The sequence below is a fragment of the Scophthalmus maximus genome, chromosome 16 (genome assembly GCF_022379125.1).
Source record: "Scophthalmus maximus strain ysfricsl-2021 chromosome 16, ASM2237912v1, whole genome shotgun sequence".
Lineage (NCBI taxonomy): Eukaryota > Metazoa > Chordata > Actinopteri > Pleuronectiformes > Scophthalmidae > Scophthalmus > Scophthalmus maximus.
This window is the reverse complement of record NC_061530.1, coordinates 6511572-6527662: the sequence shown is the minus strand read 5'-3', so window position 1 is coordinate 6527662 and position 16091 is coordinate 6511572. Positions and strand designations below refer to the sequence as shown.

The 16091-nt window shown below is 44.3% G+C and overlaps 2 protein-coding genes and 3 non-coding genes across 7 annotated transcripts; 3 read left to right on the top strand and 2 right to left on the bottom strand.

The window, feature by feature from the left end:
• The first annotated feature begins 114 nt into the window (after positions 1–114).
• LOC118287863 (cerebellar degeneration-related protein 2-like) lies at positions 115–11715 on the top strand. 2 transcript variants are annotated; one of them, XM_035613448.2, is made up of 6 exons: positions 115–406; positions 6683–6795; positions 7299–7447; positions 7530–7694; positions 7785–7992; positions 8568–11715. In XM_035613448.2, exons 1-6 carry the CDS (start codon positions 328–330, stop codon positions 9333–9335), a joined length of 1482 nt encoding a protein of 493 aa, XP_035469341.1. In that variant the 5' UTR covers positions 115–327; the 3' UTR covers positions 9336–11715. The 2 variants fall into 2 exon arrangements, with proteins under 2 accessions (XP_035469341.1, XP_035469342.1); XM_035613449.2 differs by lacking the exon at positions 115–406 and adding an exon at positions 4888–5047.
• Positions 11716–12191: 476 nt separating this feature from the next.
• trnar-ucg lies at positions 12192–12264 on the top strand. The gene has a single exon. It is a non-coding gene; the product is annotated as a tRNA-Arg (tRNA).
• Positions 12265–12635: 371 nt separating this feature from the next.
• trnam-cau lies at positions 12636–12707 on the top strand. The gene has a single exon. It is a non-coding gene; the product is annotated as a tRNA-Met (tRNA).
• Positions 12708–13320: 613 nt separating this feature from the next.
• mrpl58 (mitochondrial ribosomal protein L58) lies at positions 13321–15899 on the bottom strand. 2 transcript variants are annotated; one of them, XM_035611726.2, is made up of 6 exons: positions 15630–15899; positions 14450–14474; positions 14272–14331; positions 13995–14077; positions 13552–13631; positions 13321–13453 (listed from the first exon to the last, which is right to left on the bottom strand). In XM_035611726.2, the coding sequence occupies exons 1-6, from the start codon at positions 15792–15794 to the stop codon at positions 13369–13371; spliced, it is 498 nt and encodes a 165-aa protein (XP_035467619.2). In that variant the 5' UTR covers positions 15795–15899; the 3' UTR covers positions 13321–13368. The 2 variants fall into 2 exon arrangements, with proteins under 2 accessions (XP_035467619.2, XP_035467617.2); XM_035611724.2 differs by having other exon boundaries at positions 13552–13721; positions 15630–15880.
• trnaq-cug lies at positions 15885–15956 on the bottom strand. Its single transcript has one exon. It is a non-coding gene; the product is annotated as a tRNA-Gln (tRNA).
• Between the last annotated feature and the right edge of the window lie 135 nt (positions 15957–16091).

Genomic DNA, 16091 nt, shown 5'->3' with positions numbered 1-16091 from the left:
GGGGGGGGGGGGGGGGGGGGAAGCGCCGCGGTTGCGACATCGCTGCCACGTCTGAGAGGATCCGCAGCGGGGTCTGAGCGCACCGGGGATGGGCCGGTGGGGGGGCTGAGAGGCAGAGCTGGGAGTGACCGAAGGGAGAGAGAGAGAGAGAGAAGAGAGAGAGAGAGAGAGAGAGAGAGGCTGCGCGCAGCTCCAGCGTCGTCAAGGGGCGTCCGCTGCCTTCTGGAGGACCGTGACTGGTGGAGCTCCATTGTTCACGCAGAGGAACTGTGTCTAGCGGGGTTTTTTTTTTTTATACCCCCGGTTCAGGACGAGGGGGCTCGCCCGATGCTGAGCTCGGGGATAATGGAGGAATTCGTGACCGAAGAGGAAGAGCCCTGGTACGACCAGCAGGACCTGGAGCAGGGTAAGACGCAGGCGCAACATCCGTCCTCCCCCTGTACGCAGCATCCCCACATCATCCCCACATCATCCCCACCGCCGTCAGCTGCCGGCGCCGGCCGGTCCAACAAAGGCTCTCTGTCATCTGGGAAGATGGGAAATATATATATATATATATATATATATACATATATATATATATACATAAATATGTCCTTCACGAGCCTTTTCCTCGGTTTTCAGTTTTTTTCTAACACTGTGCACGGCGCTGCTTGTTTGACAACAATGCATTGACAGCGTGCCAAGCAGGGCCTGGGGAGGCCGAGACATGTCAGGCTGTAAATCAGCTGTAGTTTATGGAAGAGTAAACAATGCAAAACATTTATAATATATATATATATATATATATAAAAGAGAGAGACGAAGAAGTGTCATTTAGATTTTGTTGTGCTGCAACTATCAGTCGATTAACCGATTAGTCGATTGAATGTCGAGCAATTTTTTAATCTGCTTTATTTCACTGTTGAATATGCTACTTTGTGCCTTGTTCACAATTTCCTGACAGGGGCCTCTGTGCAGTTGTGCACTTCGGCAGAGTGTATTGATTCTTTCAAGGGCACTTACCCTTCATTTTATTTTGGCACCAAGCAGGTTAGAACCGCACCGAAAGAGTGTCGTCATCGCTGATTAATCTGCAGAATGCTTTGTGAGTGAGCGAATAGATCGATGTACAGTCTATGAAAAACACACTATGAAGCTGCCGGAACCATCAAATGTAATGTTTTGCTCCGGGAAAAAATGATTCACAAACCATTAAAATAGCTGTAGGTTAAATTTCTTGTCAGTTGATCAATTGATTAATTGACTGATTAATTGAAGCTCAAGTGCAAACAGTTCTGCTTCAGTTAACTTTTGCACAGGAAAAGCAATCGAGGGAGGGTTCATTCATCAATTCACCCAGGACCGCCTGCTCTGTACAGTGGCCTTACACTGTACGTGACTCTATCACAATTGACTGATCTACATTCATCTTTGTCATCCATGGTCCCTAATATCTGCTTTGAGAAAACTAAAGGAAAAAAAAACCCACGTTCACTTTTAGAATACAGGCAAACCTTACAAAGTTTTCCCGTATGTCATAATTGATACAAAGTGCATTTCATCACATTTCTCTTGTGCCAGGTGGACTTTGTATCAGCCAATTTCCATATGAATGAGCATTTTAATGTTCCAGTTGAAGGGAACTAATGGCAACCAGTCACATTCCAAACTACACTTTGAATGAGGTCATGTTTTTGTGTATTGCCACATCTGCATAGATATTAACTGGCCAAATTTAATATGGCAATTTGAATCACCAAGTAAAATATAACGCATTGCATGACTTGCAGTCTTAAAGAGCTGGTTAAATAAAGTCAGTCGACACGATGTTGTCTTAAATTGCATAGAGGGCATTTTTATGATATCCAAAAATGACTCATCACTAATCAAAGTCACCCAAGGACTCTGTGCTGTCCTCTGCATCACTTACTCCATTTCCTGTCTCCCTTCATCTCCCATCCACTTGCCCTCCTGCCAAGTAATTCTCATGGTACATTTCCGTTGGCTACGGGTGGCTTGGTGCTGATGCAGAGATTTTACTCGACTGGAAAGACACATGCGCACACAAACATACGCGTGTGTCCGTCTACGGCCATGATGTCCTGGATTTGTTGGACATCTTCTTTCCTGTGCACAGTCAGTGTCCCACGTTGGTGCACCTGGGGATAAAACTAGATCTCCAGTAGTCTTTTTTTGGGAGATGGGGAAAAAGGAAAAGAAAGCAGCACAGGGGTCTGAAGTCAAAATGGCTGGTGTTGAAATTATCAGTGTCGTCATGTGTGCGTCCACGCAGAGCTGTGTGTGTGTGTTTGTGTGTGTGTGTGTGTGTGTGTGTGATGGAGCAGAGGGGATGTCAGACCTCTCAGAGCTTCAGAGTGCTGACTACCTGAGCTCATCTTTCACGGTGTGACATCTCAGGAAGTCATTCGGAGAGAGACGGCACCTCACTGTACCTCGTTTTCATGCAGCAATCACTGACAGGCTGATCAGTCCAAGTTCCGAGACAGGGAAAGTTTATTTGTAGAGCCAAGTGCTATGCACAAAAATATAAATGGCATCTATAGGCAAAAAGTGAAAACCAACATAAGACAACATAAAAAACATTTAGGTACAAATTATAAATAAGTAAATATAAAATGAAATGTAAGACATACAAGAGTAAAGCAGCAGACCTCCAGATATGTGGAGCACAAAAGCTGAACACCGCTTCTTCACGATCAGAGGTCGTAACGTAGCGGAAGGGCAGAAATGACTTTTTGGCCCAATACTGTTCAGTGCTTTATTAACCCACAGCAGTATTTTGAAATCAGTTGTTTGAAGGACAGGAAGTCAGTTTAAAGCTCTTAGAACTGGAGTGATGTGATGCAGTTTCTTGGTGAGGACTGGATCAGCTGCAGTTTTCAGGTCGTTTTTTTAGAGAGACTTGTAAACACACACGTTTTTCCAAATCCTGCCGAAATGTAAGAGCTTTAATCCTCAAAATGTGATAGTGGGGATACTTCAATGCACTCATGCACTTGCTCAATATTTATGGGATTATAATCCCCTGGTGATATCATTATGTAAATGTGTGTGTCATCTGCCTAATTATGGTAACATATTTTGTTATTTCCCATAATCTGAGTTTGTGGGAGCAGGTAGATGTCCAACAGAAGTAGCCCCATAATGGAGCCTAGGGGAACTCCGCATTTCAGTTTCAATTTCAGTTTTTGTCCACTCAAATGTGTAATTACCTGTAGACACAAAGTAATTCCTGTCCTTCAAGTAAGATTTAAACCAGTTAAGTGCTTCTGCCTGGAAGTCCTACCCAGCTTTCCAATTGGTCTAGGAACATGTTGAGGTCAAATTCTGCACTGAGATCCAATAATACAAGGACTGAAATTCTAACACTGTCTTGTGTTTAAGTGGATGCCCCAGGGCTGCTTTTTAATAAGCGATGTGCACAGATTAATTCTTCTCCAGGAGAGGCTTGGTGATGGCAGTTTTACAGGGCCTGTGGAAACACACCTGATGGAAGTCCTCCTCTGGAATCTGGAATGCAAGTGTCATAGCCAAAGAAGAGGGGTGCCGAGTGCAGACATGTAATTAGGATGCTTCTTTGTTTGGACCTACTGTGCGTTAGCCGGAGACGCTGCCGGCTCATGTAAGAGAAACAAACGCAGCAAGTCAGCTCTACCAGAACTATTTCAAACATCCTGTTGCAGCTTAGTAAGTGCTCATGTCACCCAAGGACAGAGTATTGAAGAGCAAGGCTGTCAGTGTGGGACCATGAAGATATTGCTGCATTGGAGTGCATCATTTGTGCACCAGGGCAGTTTACTGCCACAGCAGTAAATAATTCATTTCAGTGCCACTGAATCTCTGCAGAACCGTTTCTGTTTGGAAGTCTAGTCTGCGACGCAGGAAAAGGGGAAGAGAAGACGCCTTGTTTTCCACATTCCAATGAAACTCATGGGGGATATGCACCTTCCAAAACAACTCCGTCTGTGGAAGAGTTCACCGCGTGCAGTACATTAATGAATGTGCCTGCCTAGGCATGCACACGTATCCACTGATTCTTAAAAAATCCTTGTTTTCACCGAGTGTTGACACACTCCCGGCTGGTTGCAGCTGCTTTTCTGGATCATGCAGGAAACGTATCCTCCATACGTGATGTGTGTGCGTCCGCATTCCGGCCTCGCTGTTGTCATCCTGCGTGGGTCAGGCCTCAGACCCGAGAGGAAATAACCTCAAAATGGCCACAAATGTGTATGATGTGATCTACCAATGAAAAAACAAAACAATTCTACAAACGCATACAAGGATCCGTGTGTAATTTTGGGTTCTGACAAATTTTGGGTTCCCAATCGACACAAAAATACCACGCAATACGCATTTTGAGTCTTAATTTCTCACCATGCAGGTCAGCCTGGAGCAAACAGATACAGATAGTTGTCTGTGGCGCGTATTGACTTGCTAAGTTGTTTGCCTGTGCAGTGAGCTGTATCGACCGGCTCTCCTCCCCTATCCCACCAGCACTTTGTTATCCTCCTTGTCTTCCTCTCTCCTCCCCCCTCCTCCTTCTTCCATTATTCTCTTGTCACTGATGCCTTTGACAGTGAAGCGCTCCCTTTGGCAGCCAAAGAAGAAATCCAGATGCGAATGTGGACGCTAGGTTAATCATCTCTGGTGTGCTGTGTGAAAGAGTTGATCTAATGACAAGGCTAAAATACTGTAGATGAGATGCATGAGAAGAAACAAAAAAAAAAAAATTCTGAAAGAACGCAATTTATCATCACCTCTGACCGCTTCACGGTTATGGAAATAACATTTCACGGGCTGCCCATGTGGAGCCCGTGAGATGTTAATCCCCTGCTTTGAACTGTACATTGCATTTCTATTGAACTTGTCCTGACAGGGAGAGGGCCGGCTGGACTCACTCCAGCATGGAGCAGGGATCCATTCAGTTGTACCTGAGCTGCTGACACCAGGGCCCCCGCAGGAATTCATTATACCATCACCACAGCGTGTGAATTGGTCCACGTGGAGCTGTCGAGCTTTCTCCTCATTAGTCTAATTGAAGGAGGTGAGGACAGAACAGGATCATCGCTTCAGACTGAAAAAGAGTCTGACTGATGTTGGATTTTGGAGGCCACTAGCAACTAGCGCCTGACCGACTTATCGAGTGGTCGATGCACATTGGCAGATTTTATATTGTATATTGATTCCACAGACATATCGATATCTGGATTCATGTTGGCCGATGTGAAAACTTTTATCTTACAGAGTAATGTGGAAAAGATGCGCATTTGTATTTACATTTTATGTAAAATAAATTATGTTTCTTTCATATAGTTATATTATATTTCATATATTATTTCATATAGTCAGAGTTCAGAAATTCTAAAGTATATATATGTATATATATGTATATATATATATATACATATATATACATACATATTTGATTTCTGGACTCCAATTTCCTGGTACACATTAGCCAACATATAAACGGATAACAATACATTATCTGTAATAATATGGCCACATGATTCTTTAGTCTGGCTTTTTCTGCAAAAATCAGAAGACCTTGACACCCGGATTAACAGTTTTTTTGTCAGCTTTTTCTTTTTTTTAAAAAACTTTTAAGTTAATAGAGCTTACTTGTTAGCAATGTTGTCTTTTTCCACAACCAGCTGATGTGGAGCTGTCTGTGCATTCATACATGACATTATACATAACATTACCGGCCGCAAACTCAAAGCCACTGGCTCAAAGCAGTCTGTACAGCTCAGGGTAAATGTTGCACTGATACAGGCCAGGAGTTGCTGCAAGGGGCTTTTGGGTCTGGCATCCATCCCAAGTGCTCACTATTAATCTTTAAAGACAGAGCCGGGACTGTATGAGAGGTTGACTTCATCAGCTTGTCCGGCCTTGTCCCTCGCTTTCTTTTTTGCGAGGTCACATAACCACATTTCTTTCCGTCGCAGACCCAACGATGTAGGCCATTGCAATGCTGCTGAGTCAGAGCACCGTTCGAACAAAGACAGATGATAGGGACTCATCTTACTACGGAGGTGCATTTGTCTGGCAGCGATGACTGGTGTCCAACGCGGCTGGTGTCCAACACGAGAGCAGATATTCGCTGTCAACAACATACTTTTGACACATTTCACACAGTGAATGTAGATTCATCACCAGCGTTCCGATGTGTTGAATCTCAGCCCATTCCTGCCTCCGCGTCTCAGTGGAGAGATGTCTCAAATAATCTTGGCACCCGTTTCTGACCTTCATATTCAGTCTCTCCCTCTTCCTGCTCTCCCAACTCTATAATTGAACCAATCCGGTGCAGGCCCAGATGGCACGATGGTCCCCTTTGAGCACTCTGTCCCAGACCCTCTTATAACCTTGAACTATGTGCTCTAATAATCCTGATAGCAGGTAATCTAAAGCGGCAGTATGCCTTCTTCTGTGAGATTAGCCTCTCTCTTTTTGATTGTCCTCTGTCCCCATTTCCTTTTACACATTTGTGAAACGGAAAGATGCCTCAAATACTCCCGCCTTTCGTCGTCATCTGTTCCTCTTTTACCCATCTCTCCCCGACCTTCGTTCCCCCTCTGCTTTCACTCTCTGTCACCGTCTGCCCCCCATCTGCAACTCTTTCTTCCTGCACTTGCGACGGATTTCTTCAACTCTTTCTCCACTTCTCTCCAATGTCCAGACCTCCACTTGGCAGCGGAGCTGGGAAAGACTCTGCTGGAGAGGAACAAGGAGCTGGAGGACTCCCTGCAGCAGATGTACATCACCAATGAAGAGCAAGTGCAGGAGATTGAGGTATGAACAAGTAGCTGAACCACACCTAAATCTCGAGGGCAACTTAATAGCTTTTTGTGGGACTTTCAATCACGTCACACGATCTTCAGAAACAAAATCTTCATAAAAAGACAAAGGAAAATGTAAACATACAGTATGTACCTGCCAACTCCATCTGCAGATGAAAATCATGTGCTAAAGACTGAACATTCAAGAACCTACTAAATGGTCCCTGAGGTGAGAATGTTTTGTTAAATAAAAAGAGGGCTAAATAAGAAATTGCTAAATTAAATGGCAAATGACATTGGCCAAAAATCCTACTCAATAATTGTTAAATAACGTATACATAATATATTACATATAATTGGGACAGCCAGTAAAATCTCTCATTTTGCTAGAGCCCCCCTCGGGCTCTTCTTCTACATCTCAACAATGTTGCTTCTCTGTGGATTTTGTGTCCACTGCGTGCTGAACCGTTGTTTTTACAACGCCTGCGGGTGTGTGTGTGTGCGTTTGTGCAACAGTACCTGTCGAAGCAGCTGGAGGTTCTGCGGGACATGAACGAGCAGCATGCCAAAGTGTACGAGCAGCTGGACGGAACTGCTCGAGAGCTTGAGCGCACCAACCACACGCTGGTGACGGACAGCAAGGCCTCGCAGCAAAAGATAGAGAGGTGAGAGCGACCTCCTTTTTCTCTTCCGCCTCACCCTCCTCCTCCCTGCGTTCCTAAACATTCGCTCTTCCTGCTGGGTCAGATTAACAGGGACCACCGAGGCACTGCAGAACCAGGTGGAGTGTCTCTCGGGCCAGGTGGAGCAGCTTCGCTCCATGGAGCAGCTCCGCGTCAGGCGGGAGAAGAGGGAACGACGCAAGACCATCCACTCGTTCCCTTGCCTGAGGGAGCTTTGCACAGCGCCCAGGTACTTGCTGCCCCCCCCCTCCCCCCCCCGCAGTCTATAAAAGACGAGCTCAGTGGGCAAGTCATCTTAATGTTTGTGTCTCCTTTTCAGGTACGAGGATGAGTTTGTCGTGGGCAGGGCCGAGAGCTTCACCGTGGTTGCAAAGCCTCCGCCGTTCGAAGAAGAGAACCAGCACCTGAGGGAGGCGGTGTCGGCCCTGCGAGCGGCTGTGCGGACTGAGAGGGGGCGCAGAGAGGGGGTGGAGAGGGAGTGCAACCTCCTACTCGGGGAGTATTCGCGGCTGCAGACACGGGTGCAGGTACGGCGAAGAGTCACGCACGACATCCCCGCCGGCACACCTTTGGCGCTCGCGCTGGAGACACTTATATTTGTAGGAATGGCTAACTGAGCGGTGGTTTCACAAAAGTCGGGGTGTTGTTGTCTGTGATGTCCGTTTTGCTGGCTGGAAAACATGCAGCGAGGAAAGACAGAATACGATGCAACACTTTAATCAGCATTTTTCTTCGATCAACGTGAAAAACATCAACTGCTCCCGACGACGGCTCCCACAGCTTCAGACAGTGTCGCTGCCCGGATGGACACCTCTCAAGCACAAATCAACCCCTTCGCTCTGAGACGGCTGTTTTCTACCAGGTTCACTGTACTTAAACAGTGATCGTGTGTTTGTGTGTGGTGTTTTACAGCTCGTTTCATCTGGCGACCAAGTGTTCAAACAAAAGAGCAGGATACGTGTACACAGTGACAAACTCAAAAACTATTATTGTCTCAAAAGGCTGCCACATGTTCATGCTTTGGTGGGTTACATCACTGACTTAGATTCAGGCCAGAACCTGTTCATCTCCCAAGTAAAAATGTGTTTGTCTTTGCTCTCAGGATGCTGAGGGCTGCCAGGCGAGGGTACGGGAGTTGGAGGTGGAGCTCCTGGAGCTGCAGCAGCTGCGTCGTGCTCGCACTTTCCTGCTGAGCGGCGAGGACGACGGCCTGGCCCTCACCCAGACCGTCCTCAATAACACACCGGAGACCGACACCTTCCTGGAGGTGGAGGTCGGGGAGACGGGGGGAGGGGTGAGGGAGGAGAGTGAAGGCGGAGGCGGTGTCGGAGGTGCGGCCTTGCCCGAGTCCAGCCCCGTGAGGAAGAGCTGCAGCGACACTGCGCTCAACGCCATCGTGGCCCGGGATGCGTCCGGCCGCAGGAGAGGCAGCTACGCACTCCACGCCAACAGTGTGAGGAAGAGGGGCATGTCCATCCTCAGGGAGGTGGACGAGCAGTACCACGCCTTACTGGAGAAGTACGAGGAGTTGTTGGGGAAGTGCAGGCGCCACGAGGAGAGCCTGTGTCACGCTGAGGTTCAGACTTCCCGACCCGTCTCTCGAGACCCGTCCATGAAAGACTGTGCCATGGGCCCCACCCCGGTGCCACCCCCTACCCCCACCCAGTCGCCATCCACGCCCGAAGCCATTGAGAGCATCAGCAAGCAGGTGGAGGCGGTGGATAAACGGCTGGGACAAAACACGCCAGAGTACAAGGCCCTTTTTAAGGAGATCTTCTCTCGTATCCAGAAGACCAAGATGGACATCAAAGCTACCAAAGCTGCTAAAACTAGCAAATCTGGCAAATCTGGCAAATCCAGTAAACACTGATTGCCTGCAAAGAGGGTGGTTATGTGCTATTGCACTGTTCAGTGCTTGAGTCTGAGAACGGGTGTTTAGCGTGAACGTTCTTATAGAGGGTGCTACTGCGGAAACTGATAAATTCAATGACAGTTCACTGTATCTGGGGTCAAATGTGACTGCATGGCTTTAATCCAGAATTGATAAACCTTGCAGCACACACAAGAATCAGATTTGCATGTGATCAACTTTAAAACATTGCCTAATTGAGTCATATACAATGTTACATTAATGAGTCTGTTAAGAACTATAGATCACTCCCTTCATATTCAGTGTTTCTCCTAAATATATCCTGGCTTCCTTGTCTTAATAACCTTCGGCATATATACCACAATAACACAATAATAGCAATATACAGTCTTGAACCTCACACGTGCACTAAACATTGAGGCTCAACTTGGGAAATCTATAATTCACACTTACTATGTCTGGTAAGTTTATTATAGTGGACTAACATTTGTATAATTGCATCGAGAAAGATAAAGAGTGAACCTCTCAGGCCACAGCGCTGTTTGAGGTGCTGATAACTCCTCTGCCGTTGAGTACTGTACATCACTATACAAATTAACACTGCTCAAAATTGAAATAGGCCTTAGGTCTGGATGACATCGCTACTATCATGCACCATTTGCCGTGTGTGTGCGTGCGCGTGAGAACGTGTCTGCTGCTTCTTTAAAATCGGTGGTGCCTCGGCCTCTGCCTTTTGTCTTGAGAGTAGTTTTGGGAAATGCATTTATTTGCTTTGCGAACGGGACTTTGATGAGAAGATGAATACGACTGTCATGTCTGGCTACATCCGTTTCACCCTGTGTCTATTCCTTGTGCTAAGCTCACCGGCTGTGGGCTATAGCTTCATGTTTAGGATACAGGCCTAAAAGTAGCAGCCTCTCCTCAAACTCCTCAAACTTGCCTGCGAGAAAGCAAACAGACATATTTCTGACAACAGTGTTGCTGTTTTTTTTCGACACATGCTCATTCTCCCTTCGTTCAAAGACGCCATTAGAGGTCATTTACTGTGAAACTCCCCCCCACAAAACCCCACATTTGAAATTAAACATCTTCCCCCGCCACTGTTTTTAAGTCACTTCAATTCTCTTATGAGCACTGAGGTGTCTCTTCATATGGACTACGACAAGCCATGTGGTCATAAATAAATTTGTCCAGTGAAATTCAAGAAGCGCTGCTATTTATTCACTATACTGAGTAATATCAACGGTATATGCTGCAAGCTTGTTTTTAGTTGTTGGAGTGATGCTGCCACTAAATGCCAGAAAGCTGCTCTCTTGGAGAGAAGTTGCAATGGACAATTTGGGCAGGTTGTTGTTTTTTCCGCTATTTTCTGGGCATTAAGGACACTCAACATACAGAAAATATAAAAATGAAAAGATTTTCTCTTTGGTAAAGTGATACAGAGGTTAAAACTTAATCTCCAGGAGAGCGTTGGGACTATTTTCCTTTAACAACACATGGACAGACACGCTGTGTGGGAGAACTGTAACCACCACAAGGCTTCGAACCAGGGCTTTGTCACCTCGCAGTCTTACCAAACTAGAAAACTAACCTGCAAATATATTGCACCTATTTTTCACGGACACAATACCTATGCCTTTTTTTTCTAGGTGGCGTACCTGCGGTGTGTATAATCCTTTGTTATGATGAATGTTGTTTACAGCTTATATTTCATAACTAAAACTTCTGTACAATTTTAGACAAAACAATTAAAGCTTGAAACCGTTTCACGTGCGGCACAGCCGACATCTGAAGGGTGCATGGGTGTTTTGAGGCAATGGGTGTAAAGAGAGTTTGGCGGATGGATGCTTTTTTCTGACACCTGGTACTGAAGAAACGAGGGAGTCCTGTCGCCTCCTGATGAAGTCAAGGCGAATTTACAGTTGCAGCGATGTACAGTAGTTCCCCTGGGTGACTGTGGTGTGCATTTGAGGTCATTTGAGGTCAGTGCTCATGTGTGTTAGGATGATGCAAGTGTAAGGAGGAGGGGGGAATGTGTGTTCGTGTAGAGAAACCAGATGCCAAACCAGAGCCTGTTATCATCTCTTCAAAGGCTCACAAGGTTTCTGCACTTGCATATTTAGAATAGCTAATACATAATTGTGCCTGTGTATTTATTTTATGTGTGAATGTTTCTTAATAAGTTGAAAAAACTTTTTCAGTGCCTACATATGAATGTCACTAACATACTGTCAGAATAAACAAATTGCATTTGCTTTACTCCTTTGTACATTATTAGTTAATAACATATTGTCATTAGTCTTGGCTGGTGTGAGTTCATGTCATCATTGACTGAGACCCACTTTTCCCCTTTGAAATAAAGCATTGATGTTATAATGCACCCTGTCTTGTTTTATTCACTTGTATGTCTACACACCGAGTGGAGAAATGAAAGGACAACATGGAGTGGCCTACAGCACATCGCAATTTATTTTTCATTTCATTATTTTAAAAGTAACACTCGATAAATACCTATAGGCCCTCGAAATGTGTAGAAAGAGGGAAAAAATAAGGAGACAACCGCATCCTTGAAGGTTTTCCTCTAACCACACCAAGCGTTGATTGCGTTCCACATATGTTTAAGTCGTGCTTGATTTAAAAATAAAACAATAACCTGAAGATAAGGATTCAAGGGTCTGGGCTTAGTCTCAGCCAGCTAGGGCACCGGCGATTTAAAATCATGGTCAAAAAAAAAAAAAATAACCCTGGTTAGAACGATTATCAATTATGAATCTGAAATAACGTCCTCAGTTGTTGAAAACAACTGACATGATGACAATGTATATATACGGTATATGTATTTGTAGAAGTCAATCCGACCGCGTGGCCTAATGGATAAGGCGTCTGACTTCGGATCAGAAGATTGAGGGTTCGAGTCCCTTCGTGGTCGCTTTTTGTGTCCGTTGCGTCTCAAAGGGCCTTTTTAGGGACTGTGTCGGTGAAATAGTTTAAAATACGTTTCCTGGCAAACCACGTCACCAGCACCGTTGAGGGAGATTATTTTTAAAAGGCGCTCAACGTAACCAATAATCAACAGTAACATTTTTTTTACATATAACAGCTGTTTGGAACTCGGTAATGTTAACCTAACTTGTTAAGACAACATCCTGTTCAATTAATTAGAAAGAGCGCCTCAGTTAACGTAAAAAAACAAAAAAAATAGACGTGAGACACTTCAACAACGCGCATTTACTACAAACCATACAATGTCACGTGTTGTAAAAAGTATATAATGAGTTATGATCTGCAGAATCACGTAACAGCAGAGTGGCGCAGCGGAAGCGTGCTGGGCCCATAACCCAGAGGTCGATGGATCGAAACCATCCTCTGCTATCTTTTAACATTATTCGATCTGGATTGAACATGAATAGTTACACGTTTCTGGGTTCAATACGCGTTATAACTCCAGCTGCTTGTAACATTCTCGTATCTATTGTTGCTTAAACCGACTGCACTTTAAAGGGACAGTTCAGTGATTTTGAAGTGGGGTTGAATGGGTTACTTAGGCATAGTAAATGTGTTACCTGGAGATGGTGATCAGCGCTGTCATTTTACGGAGTTTGGAGAAGTGGAAGTAGCCTGCCTTGCAGAGGGGACCACCGTTAGTGTATGGCCTAGTACAAATACGCTTGAAAAAAAGAGTGCAAAAATAAATGGCTTTCTGCCGGCAAATTAAAGCAGTGAAAAAATACAACCCATTAACTTGCAATTGGACGAATATTTTTTTTATTCGCCACAAGTGACATGACTTCGCTGATCACCATGTCCATGCGGCAGCATAATAACTATGCATAAGTAATTCATACAAACCCACTTAGAAATCACTGAACTATCCCTTTAAAGCACCTTTTATTGATCTGGATAATTATGTTACTTGCAGAGGAGACAACAACGCCTTCATATTCTTACACAAAACGACTGACAAAACATCCACACATACACATAATTTATGCGTTATTATTGACAATTTAATTATGGGCGGTAGGAACAACAGTCAATCAAAATCCACTCGTCTGCTCTGCTTCATTGTCGAGTGGATCTTCTTCTGTTTCAGTCGCTCCTTGTTCCTCTTGTCTAACCTGCACACCACATTTCACACCAAAGGCACACGTGAGAAACATTGACAATCAAAGTTGACAGAAAAAAACAACAACGTGCCCCGATACCATGTAAATACCTCTCTGCCCTAAGAGCGACGTCTTCCGCTGACGGTTCATGTGGCTTCTTGCTGGCATCAGCTATGATGGCAGAAATCTTCTGTATACAGTCAGAAAGGTTTCTATGTTGACTCCTGCTCAGCTCCGAGGTCACCAGCAGCTGTCCGGCCTTATTGATGCGGCTTTTATTCTGTGCCGCGACGACAGATAATTTGTATTTTTACTCTTGATGGTTTAAAAAGTACAGAAATCAGTGAAAACTTTCAGCTAAAGACAAACTGAAGAATGCACAAAACTTTTTTGGGGGAGGTCCAGTATCTTCTAATAACCGTTTTTATTTTCCACATATATTTATTTTTAAGTCAACGGTGATGCACAGGGGCGACTTGAACAAAAACAACAAAGCGATTGTCACCAGTGATTGCGACATTTTCCTGATGCTACAACAATCAACAAAACAAACCTTTTCAAAGATCTTCTGTCGGACATCTTCCGGGATCCAGTCCGCTGTGTGCACATGGAATCGGACCTCGGCTTTTGTGCTGACTGTGGAGTGAGACGCCATTGCACAGCATTTGTGTTACACATACACATTCAAGGAATATATGAAAAAACACATTCAAGATCCAAGGTCTTGTATAGATGGTCAGAAGTCATTTGTCAATGTGGCTATAAATACTATTATTATGACCAAGGAGCAATAAAAAAATGTATCATAAAGTTATTAAACTTTTGACAACCTTTATTGACATTCTGACCACCAGGACCACTGCTTCTGCTGTAAGATACTGTCAGCCGGTCTGACAGCAAGAAGGAGAGTGAAAAATACGGTTAAAACAGAAAGAGAATGATAATATTGCCTTGTTCTGTTCTAGTTAAAATATATTGTACATATGTATATATTTTTTAATTATTTACCCACAGGAATGTGCACTTGGGAATCCTGAAAATGAAAAAAAAAATTCATGAATTTTCATTTATTGATTTTCCCTCGCTCTCCGTCGTGCTGTGCATTGGCAAGAATCTGCCGATACATCACGTATCACGATACAAGGATTGCGATTAAAAACATTACAATATACATAGGATAAAAAAACACACCACTTACATGCAAAAAATACATTGCTAAGTTGGAGTTGAAGATGGATTGCAACCCTGCTCTCTCTAGCGTCCAGGGGTTTAAACACAACACAATATTAACTGTCCAGAATCTTCGACATAACATCGCGATACTCAAACGTTTATCGATATTTTCTTACACCACTAGGCCCTTGAAGTTTTGTGAAGGAAACAAAATGATGTGCTGTTATTTTCATCCCTGCATTATCTATGCCCCCCATTCTGTTACATGTAAGTCTGGATTGCGAGGTTGCTGAGACCTTTGCCGAAGACAAAAAAAGTTGTGTTTCCTATATGGCTGAAATTGAGCACTAGAATACTATTAAAAAGGACGGTTTGGAGTCACTGGGTCACATGACATGGTAGCTTTTGAAAGAAAATCATAATTTTTCCATATTAATATTGATTTAAAATAGAGGCAGCACTAAAAAACAACAATAAAGGAGGTGTGTTTTATTAGTCCAGTTTAGTAATACAATAATATGCTGGTTTGGAGTCACTGGGTCACATGACATGGACGCTATTGAAAGAAAATATTTTTTTTCCATATTAATATTCATATAAAAAGAGGCAGCACAACAACAATATCATTTGATACTGGAGTCTTTGGGCCACATTACATGGAAGATAATTTTGTATTACTATATTTATGTAAAATAAATAAGCAATTCAAATAAATATGCTACATGAAATCAGTTTAGTTCATTTTTTCCCGCATAACTACTAATATGTTTGAGTCAGCATGACAAATCACTGCTCAATCAAACAGTAATTTATTGACGGAATAAGCTTCCGGCGATTTCGCGCGGGGCTCTGGGAGGTGAGCTCGCCGCCCTCCCGCAGCCCACACTGGGTGAGAAGTCGCGGCTGGGACCCGGAGTTGAATATCCGTCGAATGTCCAGCTTGAAACTAACTTCACCGCGGTCGATCCACTGACATTCTTCGTACCACACTAACGATTGGCTGCGTTCCACTAACCTGTGCGAGGTCCGAGTCTCGGGTCCCGTAGCCAACACTCGGCTGCGATGCGTTAACGTCTGCTACCAAAACACGGTGCGGCTTTATCCGCCGAAGTGCATTCACGTTCACCGCCGCTGCCGGGCGACTAAATAAATAACAGCGTCGCACTATGTGTGCCGCCATGTTGGTCTGACGTCATATCAAATGGCCAAGTGTGACCAACGACTTACAACAGCACCCCGCTATCGCTAGCAGGAGCAAAAATACATATGCAGGTTCCACCGAGATTTGAACTCGGATCGCTGGATTCAGAGTCCAGAGTGCTAACCATTACACCATGGAACCACACGTCTCCTGCAGAAATCAGTTATGATTATGAAGCTGTTAGACGCACCTTTGCGTTGACTGAATGAGCACAATAGTTAGCTAGCTGACGTACACAATGAGCTGTTGAGAAAAAAGACACATATATCCCAGTAG